At 38.6% G+C, this 17757-nt stretch overlaps 1 protein-coding gene across 1 annotated transcript in view; it reads right to left on the reverse strand.

Moving 5' to 3' along the window:
- LOC139725879 (protein unc-45 homolog B-like) overlaps positions 1 to 13481 on the reverse strand; it is a 46787-nt gene extending 33306 nt beyond the window's left edge. The window contains exons 1-12 of the mRNA XM_071636956.1: positions 13393 to 13481; positions 12246 to 12335; positions 11006 to 11173; positions 10242 to 10410; positions 8843 to 9004; positions 8365 to 8533; positions 6984 to 7146; positions 5599 to 5828; positions 4310 to 4451; positions 3005 to 3145; positions 1332 to 1447; positions 511 to 691 (exon numbers count right to left, since the gene is read on the reverse strand). Of these exons, the coding sequence (XP_071493057.1) occupies positions 511 to 691; positions 1332 to 1447; positions 3005 to 3145; positions 4310 to 4451; positions 5599 to 5828; positions 6984 to 7146; positions 8365 to 8533; positions 8843 to 9004; positions 10242 to 10410; positions 11006 to 11173; positions 12246 to 12335; positions 13393 to 13473 (1812 nt within the window). The 5' untranslated portion in view covers positions 13474 to 13481. The remainder of the gene's footprint in view (positions 1 to 510; positions 692 to 1331; positions 1448 to 3004; positions 3146 to 4309; positions 4452 to 5598; positions 5829 to 6983; positions 7147 to 8364; positions 8534 to 8842; positions 9005 to 10241; positions 10411 to 11005; positions 11174 to 12245; positions 12336 to 13392) is intronic.
- Between the last annotated feature and the right edge of the window lie 4276 nt (positions 13482 to 17757).

Consider the following 17757-nt stretch of genomic DNA (forward strand, 5'->3'; position numbering starts at 1 on the left):
GGAGGCATTCAAAAAAAAATACAACGGGACCCTCTGCAACAATAACTTTAAAACTAGTAAATCAATCCACATATGATTTCAGGGTATAAAACTATAACTTATTACCCACATCTTACAGAAAACCCCATTTGATTTGCTTCAGTGGTCAAAGAGAAATGAGGATCTTTGTAGAGAAAGCCAGGAATCCCTTCCCTCCAAGTTCTGTCCAATGTGTTCACACATTAATATGCAGTTCCAAGAGCATCCAAGTGCTAAACTTGGAAGAAACAGACAATGTTCCACATTTCTCTGTGACCACTTAACCAACTTGAATAGGGCTTTCTGCAAAATATAGGCAAGATGTTACATATTCAGACCCTGAAATATCATTCAAAGGGTTTAATCATACTGAAAGTTATCAATGCAGAAATCCGATTGTAATTTTTTTGGGGGGGACATACATCACATATGGGCAGTGAGCGCATAACTTCTTGGGTCCCATCCAAGCTCAAGTGGAATTCTCACACTCACCCTCTGTCCTGGGAAGGCTATTTCTGGGTTCATGGTGATCCCAATCTTGGCGAGGGCCTGGGCAGCCCTGGTCTTGCCTTCCAGGGTTCCCTCGTTGGCCAGAGGGACCAGCGCCTTGGCCCCGCCTTGTTGGACCATGAGCCCTCTGTGTTCCGTGTCTTCTACCAAGGCCAGGTAGACCCTGGCAAGATACACACAGCAGAGGAAACAGTCAAAATGAAGTCAAATTTAACTACAATGAAATTAATGAAAGTACAGTCAAACTTGCCTACAGCGACCACCTGCCATAATGCGACAACTAAACAGAATCCCCCGAGTGAAATGCCATGTTAACGACCCTGTCTAGAGTGGCCACCTGTCTACAATGGCCACTTTTTTTCTTCTCCCTTGGGTGGCCACTATAGACAGATTTGAGAGTAATGCTGATGATGATAACAATGATAATGGTGGTGATAAGTGAAGTCATAAATAGCCCTTCCATAGTCTGCAAATCTCAAAATGGCCAATAAAATCATATTTAATTCATGAAAAGTAAGCCACTTTCCATGCACATCTATACATATAATATCATCCCCCCCCCAAAAAAAAAAGAACATATATATATATATATATATATATATATATATACATTTATATATTATATCATATTATTTCAAAACCTTCATATTGCCTTACAGATCATGTTAAAAGTTTCAACTCTTGCTATTTCTGACTTCAAGCAACACATTCAGAAGAAGTTTGACACTATTTTAATAGACACATTTCAGGGAGGGCTCGAAGACTATAAAATGTCACAATTCGTTCCAAGACCAAGGGCTTACCTGCTTAGCAGCTCTCGACTGTTTTCACTCTCCGTCTTTGACAGAGACACAAGAGCAGGAACAATGCCAGCTTTAAGGAGCTTCTTCATTCTTGCATCCAAATATTTCTTGTCATCCTGGAAACAGCGAACATTGAAAATATTGCAACAGGTCAAAATGGTTCTAAGACATTTGCTCCTGCGACAATGCTGCTCCCATGAAATATCTGAACTCTATTGAGCAAAACACACATTTCACCCACTAACATAACCCTAACCCTAATCCTTATCCTCACATCAACCTAAACTTAAAATCCTATCACAATTCCAATGCTAACCCAAAGTCCTTGGAGAAAATAAGACCGAGGCAACTGTCACAGGAGCAAATTAAATGTTGTGTCACTTGTCAAAATATATTTGAAGTTTATGGAGACTTTTAAATAGCTCGACAAATAGCTACTACAATTTGGTTGTTGTTGTTGTTGTTGTTGTTGTTGTTGTTGTTGTTGTTGTTGTTGTTGTTGTTGTTGTTGTTGTTGTTGTTGTTGTTGTTGTTGTTGTTGTTGTTGTTTGTTTTTTTTCCTAAACATTGATTCATCCCAGGGTAATAATGTTAGGGACTCCTGGAAACAATGCAATTTTGGAATCAGTTGCATGTATTCCACTGTTCTGTGTAACCCACTTTTAGTTTCACTCTTTCTAGTCATGACATTAACTAAAGATTCCAATTCCTACAGGCTCTCTACCGACTTTATTCAACAACTTGTCATAAATTTCCATTTTTACAGATGATGATGCCAAGAAACCATTCAAAAGTGTCTACATTCTTAAAAACTAATTCAATGCAAATGATTAAAATGCTCAAATATTATTACCTTACTTGGCAAGTATCAAATGTGCTATTGGGTTAAGGGGTAGATGCCTTGCAGTGACAGTATAAAACAATATCAACGAAAAAGGATTTTAAAACCCCTGCCAAGGTCAAATGCCTTTCTTGATATGAGGTTGACATATGTGTCATCAAAGTCTCCCAAACCCATGAAATAAGCACTGTTTACCCTGCTGATAATTACTGAAAAAAACCCCACACATTTTCGCACGCATAAATTTTATCGCAAATCTTGCAAGGAAACAAAGATTTGCAAAAGAAAATGCATGTGAAAGTGTTTGTCCAAACAATGCATTGAATGCCAGTGGCGATTCATGAAAGCTTCATGCTGCAAAGGAGGCCATCGTCTCCAATTCGCTAAAGTTCCATGCAGCGAAATGTTTCCTCTTTTACATTATCACTGCCTTCTGTGTCAAGCGCCATAAAGCTATGTGCTGTGGCACAGTGGATAAGACTCCCAACTCCCAATCGGAGGACCCGAGTTCGAATCCCACCCAGAGCTTACGTCCTTGGACAAGATGCTTTTACCCACTTTGTCCCCCTCGACCCAAGTGTATAAATGTGTACCTGTCAATGCTAGGGTAATAATAATAGCAGGGCCCTCTGGTAGATCAGTGGCAACACTGAAGAGGCTACCCTGGGTAAATAAGACCTTATTATAATTATTATCACTATTATTATTATTATTATTATCATCATCATCATCATCATCATCATCATCATCATTATTATTATCATTATTATTATCATTCTTATTATTATTATCATCATCATTATTATTATTATTAGAGAAAGATAGATGTTACCTTTGGATGGTCCTCAGGTAGGTGTTGCTTGGCATAGCGTGCCAATTCTACGAGCTGGGGGTCCGGCTTCTCCTTGTCATAGCTGTTCGTCAGGTTGACAAAGGTGGAGACCACACCGTACAACACCGTCTTGTCCGCTGTCTGATACACATGGGCAGGTTTGGGTTCAAAGGTCACATGTAGCAGAGGACTGCAGCAGCATGCATTTGTATGTCATCAACATTATCGTGAAATAAATCATTCAACCATACTATTGTAATTGAAGAATGATATAATTTTTCACGTCAAATCTCCACTCCAGTAAGTTTACTGCACAGGTCACATCTTCAGCTTAAAGGGACTGTACAGTACTGGCTGAGGTAGGGATTCATGTTTTGAACATTCGTAAGTGAGATAATGAAAAGCCTCTTATGAAATATGAAAAGAATTTTAAGAAGGATTCAACGTTTATTTGATGAAAATTGGTTTTCGAATGGCTGAGATATCCCAAAAAGTGCTAATAATAAAAGGCGACATGCCACAACTTTATTAGGATATCTTTGTTTCACCTTGTTTTAGGATATCTCAGCCATTTCAAAACCGATTTTCATCGAATAAACTTTTGATACCCCTTAGAACTGCAGGCTCTTTGACATCTCATAGAGTAGTTTCTGGCAAAACGTTAAAAGCTAAATCTTCACCTCGACCAGAACTGTACAAACCCTTTAAATAAAGTCATGAAGTTGTTGTTTATCATTATCTATTTGTCTCTCATTGTCATTGTCATGGTACACCTACATCTTTATGTCCACATAAATATAAGTACATCTCTATATTGACAACCAATTAGCAAAGTACAGCGTAGTGGAACTCAATTGCATACTGTTCTACTTGTCATGATATTTCAACACTAACAAAGAAGGACTTGGCAGATGGCAGGAGCATTCATCTGCACACCGTTAAAACATAATAAACATTATATCTCAAAACCACATGAACAGTTTTAAAGGACAGTGCATAAGATACATAGCCCTGAATGTCATGGAATCAAAATGTATAGGATGTGAATAAGCAGCATGAAATCATTTTGCATCACAGCCACATCACACATTGTCTTAACTGTCACAACACTTTGAGAATACCTTGCTGTGTTCAGTAAATTCAATAGCACATTTAATACAACCAGCATTTTAATCGCAATCAACTAATAATTTAGTAGGTACAAATACAACTAAAACACTGGTGGCAGAGTATATACGAACTGATAATTCACTTCATTATTCTAGTTACAAGACATTTTAGGGAAATGAAAATGACAAGGCTCACCTTTGCAAGTTCAACAAGTGCTACCAGGGCTTCCGAGTCATTTACAATGGCTTCCTTGACATCAGCGTCGAGGGAGAGGTACGCTAGGCCCTCTGCTGCCCACTTCTTCAGGTCATGATCCTTTTGGGCATTGACCAAAAAACTACAAAGCAGAGAGAGAGAGATAGAAAGGTAAAGAGAGGATAGCATGAAAGCAGAATCAACCCCTGTACAAAAAAATATTACAATAGGATATTCGCAGTGATAACTTCCAATATCATTAGGCAGTCTAAATGCTACTTCAGGGTCTTAAAACATAACATCTTAGCTATATTTTGCAAAAGTCCCCATTCATAAAGTGGTCACAGAGAAATGTGGAACATTGTAAAGCATGTCATGAGTCTGATTCTTCCAAGTTTAGCACTTGGATGCTCTTGGAACTGCATAATGTGTGAACACAACGGATAGAACTTGGAGGGAAGGGATCCCTGACATGCTCTACAAAACTCCTCATTTCTCTTTGACCACTGAAGCAAATCAGATGGGGTTTTCTGTAAGATGTGGGCAATAAGTTATAGTTTCATACCCTGTAATTGTATTTGGATTGTTTCAATATACTTAAAATTATCATTGCCACAGGGTCACGTTGTAATTTTGGGGGGACATACGGTATACATGTGGATTGTGTGAATGCAGCTATATTAGTAGAACACAACACATCGGTGAAAGCTTGAGGAAATCTGGATGCTCTGTTCAAAAGCTATTAATTTTAAAAGTGCTGGTGCCGCCATCGCTGGATGAGATGACTACACCAGTTTGTGACATCACTGCAGAACAACGGAATAAAGAAAATGTAAAAGAGAATTCAACATGTTTTCACTTTTCTAGAATACAGAAAAAGTATTAAATTGACTCTAATACCTGTTTCAGAAACAAAGTGGAATGCTATAACCATACATAAGTCAGTAACAAGTTTAGAAGAAATGTGTCCTTTTCATAAAATAAAATTTTGAGGAATGCTCTCTATATGTCCTTTATATCATTGTTCTGTAGTGATGTGACAGACTCTTGTAGTCTTCTTATCTAGTGATGGTGGCATCAAGACTTCCCAAATTCATGAATTTTGTCCGATTTTCCTCCAACTTTGCCGATGTATTCTACTATAAATATTCCTGCATTCATTCACTACACATTTATTTCAGAAATCTTCTCTGTAATAACTGGAATACTTCCCAGGGAGTTTGAGTAAAAGCCTACCATAATGGAAGACCAGCTCACAATACAAACCAAAGGTAAACAATTCAACTCACCCTCTCACCTCCTTGGCGAGATTCAGCGTCGATCCGTCCGCAAATGACTTCAGGCTGTAATCTGTTCCGCCGGCAGACCCTAGCTTGCACAGACCGACCAGCGCCCTCACCTTGATGTGTTCGTTGCCAGATTTGTAGAGTTCCTTTAGGATGGTCACGCTGTTCTGTAAGATTCCCGTGCAGTGCTCTTTTTTGCCCGCAGCATGGACGATAGCTTCCAGGGCTATTTTCTAGGGTGGAAAAGAAAAACAAACAAATGATACAAAATGAAAATTTTCAGCAGTCCCAATTTGCAACAACACCAAACTAGAAATGTCGCTACGGCGACTGGTATGCCTCCGCCATAATGCATGGTTCTCCTAATAGGTCTATAGTACAATGTCTTGACAATGTGTGATGACAGTTTCACACAATTGGCAAAATATTAAAATGACAGGTTTGCCACAAATGTGGTGAATGTTCACTTTCCTAGAACTAGGTTCAATTGGATGAATGATTAAAACGTCAGAGTGCAGGTATTTGGGGAACTGATGATTTTTACTTGACTTTTGACCCTTTTATAAGTTTATGCATTGAGTAATTTTCAAGGTATTGGGAAAAAGTATAATTTCAGTATCAAATGGTAAAATAGTATTATCTAAACCTGGCCTTTGACCTTTGACCTCACAGTTCCAAAGAGAATCACTGTTAGGTAGAACATGCATAAATATGTAAGTTTCATGATGATACCTTGAGTTACTTTCGAGATATGGAGGAAAAAGTGCAATTTAGTACTTTCACTTGACCTTTGACCTTCTGGCAAGAAACATCCCACAGAGTATACATGTATATTGGGTAATACATGCATACATCAAGTTAAAAAAATCCTTCAGGCATTGCATAAATATAAGGAAAGTAGTGATATTTTGAGGAGTTGACCTTGACCTTTGACCACCTGACCTTTGACCCATGACCCCCAACTTCCCTAGATAATCACTGCCCATCGGTACATGCATATATACCAAGCTCCATGGAGATACCTTGAACCATTTGCAAGATATGGAGAAAAACATGAAATTTCAACCTTTTTTTCACAAAATATCCTGTGACCTTTGACCTTGTGACCCTAAAATCCAAACAAAGTATTATCCTCCCAGGATATACCCTCATACCAAGTTTGATGTAAAACCACCACACGGTTTTTGAGATATCAACAAAAACAAAACGGGACGGACGGACGGACGGACGGACGGACGACCCGAAAACATAATGCCTCCGGCCACTTCGTTGGCGGAGGCATAAAGAATAAGACTTGCTAAATATTTGGCATCTATCGTCATTCTAGTATGTTCCTCTTTGAGAAGGAGGGGAGGTTATGTCACCGTCATCGCACTTCCAAATCTCACCTGATGGAGGACGTCGTGGCTGGCCGCCATGGCGATCATGACCTGAAGCACGCCCTCACGGCTCAGGAGCTTGTTGCCGACCTCCGTCGGACCCTGGATGAGTGACGAGATGGCGGTCAGGACCTCCATGTTGGACTCCATGGTATTCACGTTGAATTTTTCACTGGGGATATCAAAAAAAGTCGTGTTGGACTAAATGGCACTATCACTGAATCATTCACTGAGGTAATCAAATAAAATCATCAGGGTTCCATGGTACAATGTATTAACATTTAATTTTCACTGGACATATCAAACAAAACTATCAGGAACCATGTTGGACTTAACGGTATTCACATTGAATTTTTCGCTGAGGATATTCCATAAAATCATCAGGAATCGCGTTGGACTTAAAGTATTGACATTGAATTTTTCCCTGGGAGTATTAAACAAAATTATCAGGAATCATGCTAGACCTAATGGCATTTACACTGAATTATTCACATGGGATATCAAACAAAATCATCAGGGCTCCGTGGATTTTACATATAATTTTCACTGGAGATATCAAACAAAATTATCACGAATCATGTTGGACTTAATGGCATTTACATATAAATTTTCAGTGGGTATATCCAACAAAATCAGCAGGAATCCATGGTATTCATTTTCAACATTATCTGGAAAATCAAACAAACTTATGAAGATTCACAGCTGTGCTCTTGTCATGTAAAACTCCAAATATATACCAAGAAAGTGTAATGTAAAAACTGTAATGTAAACTAACTGCTGCTATGTGTGTCAAATGGAGCAAATATTTGACAGAATTCTATTCTATTACAATAACTTTCATGTGGGCAAAGATTAAGACAAATCAGACAAAAGCACAAGCAAAATCTCAATGACAAATACTTGAAAGGAATCACAGTTCACTGTTTCATAATGGAAATCAGCATTGGTATTATCAAGTCAGAGCCATAAATGTTAATTTAAGTTGGAATAATCTCAAGTCCCAACATGCCAGACTTAAAGGCTATTAGGTTGTCAATCACACAACTACATCCTTTCACATACACATGGTTCCATGACATTTGCTCCTGGAACAATTGCTCTCATGAAATATCTGCACGCTAAGCCAAACATAAAACCTACCCACAGACATAGCCCTAAACCTAACCCTAATCCTCACATGAAACAAAATCTAAAACCCTAACCCTCACCTGAAGTCCTTGGAGAAAATCAGATTGGAGCAATTGTCGTAGGAGTAAATGTTGTGTAATGATACACACACCTAGTTTGACACCTGAAATAGGTATCGCTAAGATTTTTTTTTTTTTAAATGATGGAAGCTACACTTTGCAATTACTCTCTCTCTCTCTCTCTGTATCACCTCTCTACTCACCTGACAAATTTGTCTGCTAAATCCTGGAAGTACGCCCTCTGTTTGTCCCCCCGCATCTCACAATAGAGCTTGTCGAGGGCGACAGACGCATGCATCTGCGTGTTTGGAGTCACTGGAAGACGCTTGAGTGCAGGAACCTGACCAGCCACTGTCAACAGCTTGTGCAGACCTAGTTTAGCAGACGATCAAAATCATATGTACTGTACACTAAGACGTGAAGATCTTCGTTTGATTATATTCAAATTTGGATTTTCATGATAAATACAAGTAGAATAATATCAAAGTACATCTCACTTTTAATCTAAGATTTGGGATATCAACTGAGCACAAAAAGAAAGACTAATGGTTTCAAACAAGAATCGCTCATTTGAATATCTATCCAGCAAAATTTTACTGAAACATGGGGCACTTGCAGAAGAAAGAGCCATGTGAGGGTAATTTCTGTTGGGTTTTATTTTAGGACGTGTTGAATTTTTACCTCCATTTGTGAGAAAAGCCATTGCTCTCCCTGCTCCCTCCTTCTTGGGAATGAACTTGATGATCATGTCGATGACGGCATCGCGGCCGTAGCCTGACACCGACGAACTCGTCAGGAGACCCAGGAAGAACATGAGGAGACCTTTGAACTCTTGCGAAGAATCTGTCATGTTGAATACAGAGGAGAGACATTTTAATTACCCTCGAAAAAGGTTGACATATATTTTCTGGGCTTCGGCCATAAAGGCAGACTTTCCAACCTTTCTGACTAAAAAATAGCGATGATTTGGCTCCGAAGCAGGAAACAGCATTTCAGATAGAAGTGTGTAGTAAAATTATCAGGGAGAATAACAAATTCTAATTGAAAGAAGAGCTGGGAATGGTCGAAATTTATTCTGGTTCTTTCCTCCAAATTTAGAATGGTTGGGTTGTCTGTAGAGGTCTTTTTTCAGGGACACAAAAGTAATATTGCATTCTCTGAATTGAAAACTTGGAGTTTTCAGCACCTGTGGATTTGATGACAGCAAATCTTAAATTCATCACAGATGAGTACTTTCCCATAGTCACTTAAGACTAATTCATAATGAAAACTTAGCATATCAATATAAGGTAAACTGATCATTTTTTTTTTCTTTGGGAAAAAAAGGATAATTAATCATTCAAAATATGACAGTATGCATTACATACTTATATTTTCATTTATGACTATTTGTGAGGACAAGTAAATGCAAGAGTCTGCAGGGATTATTGTTCATTTTACATCATGAAAATTTCATACTGAAAGTGGAACACGATGACAAATGAATTTTTTTTTTAGACTAGACAGAGCTGGCAAAAATTTAGAACAGAGATTTGATACATGAGAAAGGCGAGAAATCAGCATGTTTGATATAGGGTCAATAGCACTAAAACAAAACCCATATTACCATGAAACGAACAGCATTATAACATTTGCACAGATGAAAAAAATGTACCACTTAGTTAAGTTAATGCAGATACATTCACTTTTTTTCCTCTCATACTTTCCTCCAAGCCCTGTGTTGTTGATATAATTTCATAACTGTTTCTTTCAGTTGCAGAATTACCAAAACCTCTTCGCTGATAAATTCATTACTGAATCTTAAATTGGCTACGTTTTTAAGAGATTTTTCATTTTAGTTTCTCTCTCAAAATGCCAATAAAAATTTAAAAATCCTGTAAACTTTGTACATTCTACTTTTCTTAATATCAACTTTTCTATCTTTGTGTTCAGTCAATTTTTACTCTGGTTTTCTCCGATAAAACATATGCCATAAGATTTAGGGGTGCCAATTTAAAGCTTATTTCTGGGGCGAAATTCCCCCAGTACTCCATGGGCTAAAGGGTAGCATGCCAAGGACCAGGACCGAGACAAACAGTACCTGGTACTAGAGCAGCATCACTGTTCCTGGCCTGGTTCTTGTCTGGAACCAGCATGGCCTGGATGGCGGTCAGCAGGATTCCGGCCGCAGCGCAAGTGATCGCTTCGGAGTTCACCGCGAAGTACTCGGCCAGGGTCGGGAGGGTGAGTTCCCTAATAACTGCCATGGCCTAATGGAAGAGAGAAGACAAGAAAAACTGTCAGGTGTACCAGTAGCTAAGTTGTGTAGGTGCTAGTAGTGTGTGTGCATATGTGTGTTGTCTGTTTGCCTGCTTAAATTCTTATTCCATCAACTTAACTCAGCTTTATTGAGCTAACAAATCACTAAAATGACAAGAAAAAAGCAATAAGAAACCAACAAATTTCATCAATTTTGACTTAAAATCCAGCCCTGTCACTATAATCATTCTTATTTAACACTTTACACGCATGTATGTACTTAAAAGTGCATACAATGTGTAAAAAAGAGGGCTAAGCGTTTCGAGAGATATACACTTTATACAAATTAGACCTATGTGGCAACATACCTCAAAAATCGGTTTATCAGGCAATTGTCCAATATTTCATTAAATAATCTCATATAGCATACACCTATGTCTTCAGTCACAACTTTAATCACTCACAGAATTGCTGATTGAGTTGCAACTTGATAAATATAACACTTACGACCTACAATTATTGTGTATGGCATAATATGGATTAATTTGCAAAACCTCAAAACGGTGTCAATCCATGCAGTACCACATTTATGACCTTTGACCTCACCCGCGCTTTGTGGCCATTGCACAGACAGGACATGACCCTCAGTCCGGCCAGTTTCAGCTCCGTGTCGTCGGACTTGATGAGCAGCTTCATGCGATCCACTCCCCTCTCGGCAAAGATCCTCTCGGCTCCGGCCGGTTCCCTGGCGAGGACGATCAGATTATTGGCAGCCTGAAAAAAAAAAAAAGGCACAATTACCAAAACAAGCTATGAATGCTTTTGTTTGTTTTGTTTGTTTGTTCATATCCATCTGAGAAGATGGCTGGATAGCTCATATTCAGCTATACTAGCTGGTCTTCCATGGGTCCAGTCGGATGTGAGTTCACCGGTGTAAACACCCTGCTCTTTACAATGAATGAATGAAGCTGGTTCTTTTACGTGCATGAGTTGTGACTCTCTCACACACGGGACCTCCATCTTATGTCTTATCCGAGGGACAGAGTGTCTGGCCTCTTACTAGAGGGGACACAACATTGCTCAGTGAGACTTGTGTATCAAACCCAAGCCACTTGGGTGGAAGGCAGATGCGCTACCGACTAAGATAACTCACCGCCCTGTGTACAAGGAAAACAAAAGAGGGCGTGCATGAACAAGATGCAGGGCTGCTGCCAAACCATCACATGGAATGACAGCAGTAGTGTGGCTGGCCCCTGCCCTGGCTAGCATTTCTTTGCAACAATTCACGTGTACAAACATTTTCACACATCTCTAATCAAAACACACGAAAAAGTTGTGACATTCAAACAACTCAACATTCAGCAGCACAAAGTTATTGCCACAGTGGGGTTTACACAATGAACCATCATTAATGACAAACATTTTGAGCATCTAGATAGCAAAATTGCAAATTTCATGATCATAAGAAATAATATCTCTGTCTCACTTACCCATCTCTATATGAATCAACATGACTTTTCCATACAATATTCCTGGAATAAACATTTCCATGAGATCCAAGTTTGCATATCCTCACATTCATTGAAAAAAAAATATATCAATCTTAACTACTTAAATTCAAAGTGAGCCTTTAACAACATCAAGCTAGAATCAGAGCATACTTGTCTTCACTTTTCTGCATCTGTAGATGGGTCATTGAGGGCAGCAAATATACAATATTCCTGGAATAAACATTTCCATGAGATCCGAGTGTGCATTTCCTACATTCATTGAAAAAAAAATTATATCTATCTTGATTACTCAAATTCAAGGTGATTAACAACATCAGGCTACCAATGGAGCATACCTGTCTTCGCTTTTCCGCATCTGTAGATGGGTCATTGAGGGCAGCAAACATCTGTTCCACTTTGCTGTTTGTTGACGACATGCTCTTCATCTGGAGAGAAACAAATTCACAGTCATTAACCCAACATGGGTTCACTGTTGTATCTGTGTGCAGGGTCATGGACCGACAAGCTTGAAAAAATAAATAAAAAATAAATGACTGAATGAATGTCAATTATGTATTATTAGCTTATAGAATGGCTGTATATTTATCTTTAGAAATTCAAATCATGTGTGTAGAAAAAATTGAAAGATATATAAATGATACATGGCATTTGTCAATATAGAGAACTATGAGGAAAAAAAAAACAATAGTCGGTAAATCACTTTTCACAAAAATAAACACTTGTGTACTTGTGGTCTACATGAATTACGTCCTAGCACTTGCATAGTACTTGGATAACGGAATACAATTACACTATTACTAATATATGGAAAAAGTACTCCAAAATAAAATTTTTCATCCATCTATACTGAAAAGCAAGATACTTTCGTGGCATGACATTTTTGCAAAGTGTCACGGGCATTCAATGCATGTAGTATAGACAAGAACTTTTGCATGCATTTTAATTTCGCGAATAACTTTTGCGTGCATTTTAATTTCGCGAATCTTGGCTCTCTCGAAATTGCGCAATTAAAGTGCAAGCAAACATTTCAGGTTTTACAGTAGGCATACATTGTACATAACTGTTTGGTGTTGGCAGAAAATGGGATGAAAGGTTTAATACACCTCTTTTTTGTCATGAAAAATAGCAAAAGAATATTCCTATTAGACAGACATAGTTGGTAGTGAGAGGTTTGCTTATTCTGAATTGCACATCTTAAATGTGAATGGCACAAATCTAATTCAATTCAATTCACTTTAAATTTAGTTATGTTCAACTTCCCCACTCCTCAATGTTGTTTATTTCTATTGTGTCTCTACTGTTCCAAAGTGTGATGTCATAATCATGCATCCATCACCATGGAAACTGGTTTGCACCAACCTCATCTGGTCCAGGTGTTTATGCGGGCAATTGGTTCCAACCCAAGCTATCCTGGCTATGATAAAAGACTGTGACATCATCATATTGGTACTCCATTTTAAAAGCCAAATGCTCTCTGCTCACCTTTTCTTTGAGAAAGGCATTCATCCTTCCCAGCATGCCCTGCACTGCCTTGTTGTTGGGATCAAGGTGGTTGAGTTTCATCGCGTCTTTGAAGGCCTCCTCCACTCTGCCCATTGCCTCGAGTGCCTGGCACTTCCTGAACAAGGCCTTGAAGTCGGACGGAGTGAGGTCCAGTGCTACGGGAGAGATATACCAAGTACCAGTAATAGCACTTCTTCTTTTACCTCCAATGTACAAAATCCCTATGTAGCAACTAATGATGGGTGCTGTTTTTTTGCATTTCGATCCTTCATGCTTGATATATTTTGGAGGTGTAATATCTTACAAATTGGGACTTGTAACACAATACCAGTGGCGGATCCAGAGGGAGGCGCAGCGGGCGCGCACCCCCCTCTTTATTTTTTGTCGAAACAAAAGAAATAAAAAGAAAAAATGGGGGTGGGATCACCCCCTTTAATTTTGTAAAGGTGCCTCCCCTTTTAAATTCCTAATCTGCCCCTGATTACCGTACAGAATTGGTTGGATTCATGATCAAGAACCACTGTACTAGCAAAGGGACAGTCACATCAAATGGATAGCAGGCCAATGCTAGAGAGGAATTAATGTTTCAATGAAAGAGAATGTCAGGTACCTTAATCAATAGAACAGTTGACATAACATCCCTGGGGTGGAAGGCCTTCAATCTCAAAATTATGAATTTTCAAAGGAGCTAAAACAGACCTTTTTTTCTGCAAAACATCATCAGATGTTGATATCAAATAATGCAGAAACATAGCTTTTGAATTATATTAGTAATTGTTCTGTTTTAAAACTCACATCAATATTTTTCATATTCAAAATTGAGTAAGGAGGATTTTCAATATATGTAAGTAGAGATACGAGGTCTTGCCATAAAAGGGACAACAGGTATTTAAGGATTAATACAGTAGCGTGAAAGTGATATTACAAAATACAACATGCTTACGTCAATGAGTAATTCTGTCGAGTGAAATATCCTATCAACCCTTATCACACTTTCTTTGCCAAAATATGTCTGGAAGCAAAATACACTTAATGAATAAAGATTACCTTTGAATCACCCAAATCCCTATTATGTCACCATGGCCCTCCTGTTGGACTTAGGTACATGGCTACACCTGAGTGAGCTTGCTAATCTACAAGTACCCCCATTGGCAGGATTACTAGTTGCTGATGATGAGAAAAAAAAAATGGCACATCAAGCTGGGTGCCTGAGCGCATGAAGAGTTACTGTACCGGTAACTCTTTGGTGATATATCTATGTACAATTTAATGTCAACAGCATTTTTCAAATATCTGAAGTCGGGAGATGGTTATAAGAGGGGTTGACGGTCAAAACGTTATACCTGCAGTCGCATCCTGCGCTGCCTGGTCGTACTGTTCCAGCTTGAGGTGGCAGGCCGACCTGTTCTTGTAGAAGACGGATCGGTCCTTGTCGTCTAGGTCCTGGCCCAGGTTCAGGGCCTGGGTGTAGGCCACGATGGCCTCCTCATACTTCTCCTCCTTGTAGAACTGGTTCCCTTCCTCCTTGTACCGCAGAGATCCTTGTTGCTGGTTGTGGTGGGCAACACAGGCAACATGGTTGCAAGTTGTGAGTAGGAGTAATGTTGGCATCATTACTCGATTGTAGGCCTAATTATCTCAATCATCATCATTGAAATTACTAGTACTTGATTGTAACTATCATAATTATCCTCAGCATATTCAGTAGGTAGCAATACAAAGAACATGGTTGGAATATGCAACACTGGTAAAGCGGTACGGTGCACTCCCGTTATAATGAACATGGTTATAACGAAAATCCAGACTTTACAAGGAACTAATTATGCAGGCTGCAACATTACAGGCTCTTTGTTTTGTATTGTTTATTAGTTATGTATATGATGAAATTTCTATATGTCGAAAGAAAACTGCCTGTCCCAAGGACTTCGTTATAACAGGAGTTCACTGTACTACACTGTATGAGTACTTATCAAATTTGTTAGAAAATTTTTTGTCATCATAATCAACTCAAGGAACATACACTGTAGGTGGTGGTTGCAGCAACAGAAACACAATAGTGTGCTATCATCTACGCATCATCACATGTGCAAAGGTTCTATTTACTATCATTTTGGCATTTCATAACACTTGGTGTGGATTTGGCTGTGCATATATCTTTAGTTGCAGATTTTAGGGGTAAAGGACAAAAAATGAATTTAATCCAATTAATGTCTTCCTGGCTGCATGGCATTAACAAATAACTTGACATGAAAGGCATATTTTGGTTGTCTTCAAATAAGGTCTGGGGCACATCATAATACAATTATAATTCTAATTCCTTCCAATACTCATCATCTCCCCTTTCATGTAAACATATAAATATTAATCAACAAGGCATCATTGGTTTTGTTTAGATGCTGTTAATACACATTATTTTTTTTCTGGAATGACAGCAATGTTTGTTGTGAACTACAGATGTACCGGTAACAAATTCCCAAATTTAATCTTAAGTTTTCAGATATTCTCTTTCCTTCAGAACATCTGTTGTAGACCTCTGTAGATGTTTATAGGTACAATGATAACAAATAGAGGAAGACTATTGCTTTGTTAACCAATAAAGTGAATAACGAGTCATACCTGCATATAATAAACATAGGGTTCTAAGGTTAGTTCTACACATTGTTTCAATAGGCATCATACTTTCTAAGTAGGTACAGGTCCATTATTTTTTGATTTAAAAAAAAAAATAGGCCTGTACTATATTACACTTGTAATGACAAATGTACACATGTCTGCAACAATCAACAGCAAAATCTTTAATTCTTCATCACTGACTGAATAACCCTGTGCATAATACGATAATATTTCTTTGTCTCGGTATGGTCAAGGCTTGCTCAACTCTCGCAAGGTAATCCCTTGCTGTGTAAATAACTGAGCTGAGCAAGTACAAGTGCCAAGATAACAACATCCCCTACACGCCACGTTGTTTACACACACAACGATCACGAACGTCGCGCATCACCATACCACACCGTGTGTGTATAATGTGGTGTGGACATATAAATGGAATGCGAGGAATGTCGTTGTGCCTTCTCGATGCTTCCACAGCAATTTTGCAATATATCCATGCAATCACCGCTACAAACAACCTATTAACAACGTAAAAACCAGACATATTGTCTTGTCATTAACAATAGCTACATGTAGTGCATATATTTAGGAGCAGTCGTTTCTGACAACAAAATAGAGACGCACATCACCAATCATTCACGAACAGCAGAGCACGATGATACCAGCGCAGCGGAATCATGAGCTCACATGTGCCGGAAACTCCAGGCGTAGTTACCAATGACATCCGAAGCACAGATTTGGGAGGAGTACCGATTTTGCAAATGAAATACTCGTAAACAAACACCCCTACGCTCTATATTCTTTCACTAAGACGAGCGGATATATATTCGATATCATTCCTCTCCACCTAAAGCTTCTTCTGATAACATAATCATGACATCTCGTCTTAAATCTTACCTTCTCTTCAGCCATTGTAATGTCGTAGTCGTAGAACTGGCCACACACACACGTACCGTTTGTGTGATGTGCACTTCCGGGCGCCGGCGTTTGCTATCCATCGGAGTTTGTATTCCACACAAACGGCGGCGTGAGCGACACAGTCAACACACGGGTAAGCCGCAACCTCGTTTCCACAAATCGCATACTAGTACACCGTGTACTTGGTACAATCAAGGAGGTACAAGGCGAGCTGGAGTTCCAACTCGCCTAGTACCTCCTTGGTACAATTTTGTACTGAGTATCATTTCATGTTCATGCATTTATGACTGTATATCGCCAGGATACCAGCCTCACTCTCTGTACTAGGGGTTTATATAGGGATGAGTGCTCGGATCGATTTTTCGAGCGATAAAAATTGGGCCCAGAAATGAATTTAAAAAAAAAAATGGAGATGAACGGACTGTTATATGACTAGGTATACTATTTGAATATTCGCATGACCCCTCAAAAATTATGCATTACAAGTACGGTACGCATCACATTTTTTTTTTTTTTTTTTTTTGCAAATGATCACTTCAATCAGATAATACAAGAGACATCAATTCACTTCGGTATTACTGTACCAAGGTAAAAGTGAATAATTCCTTTAGATATATAACTGAAGATCACTTCAATCAGATAATATAAGAAACATCAATTCACTTCGGTATTACTGTACCAAGGTAAAAGTGAATAATTTCTTTAAATATAACTGAAATTATAATATATTTTCATGGAGCGATAGAGCAAATAAAGTGGAAATAATATGAGCAATTACCGAAGGGGAGCATAGGGGCCTGTTATATATCTGAAATA

This window comes from Diadema antillarum, unplaced genomic scaffold (genome assembly GCF_040938485.1).
Source record: "Diadema antillarum isolate AM-2024a unplaced genomic scaffold, OU_Dant_1.0 seq00000063_RagTag, whole genome shotgun sequence".
Taxonomy (NCBI): Eukaryota; Metazoa; Echinodermata; class Echinoidea; order Diadematoida; family Diadematidae; genus Diadema; species Diadema antillarum.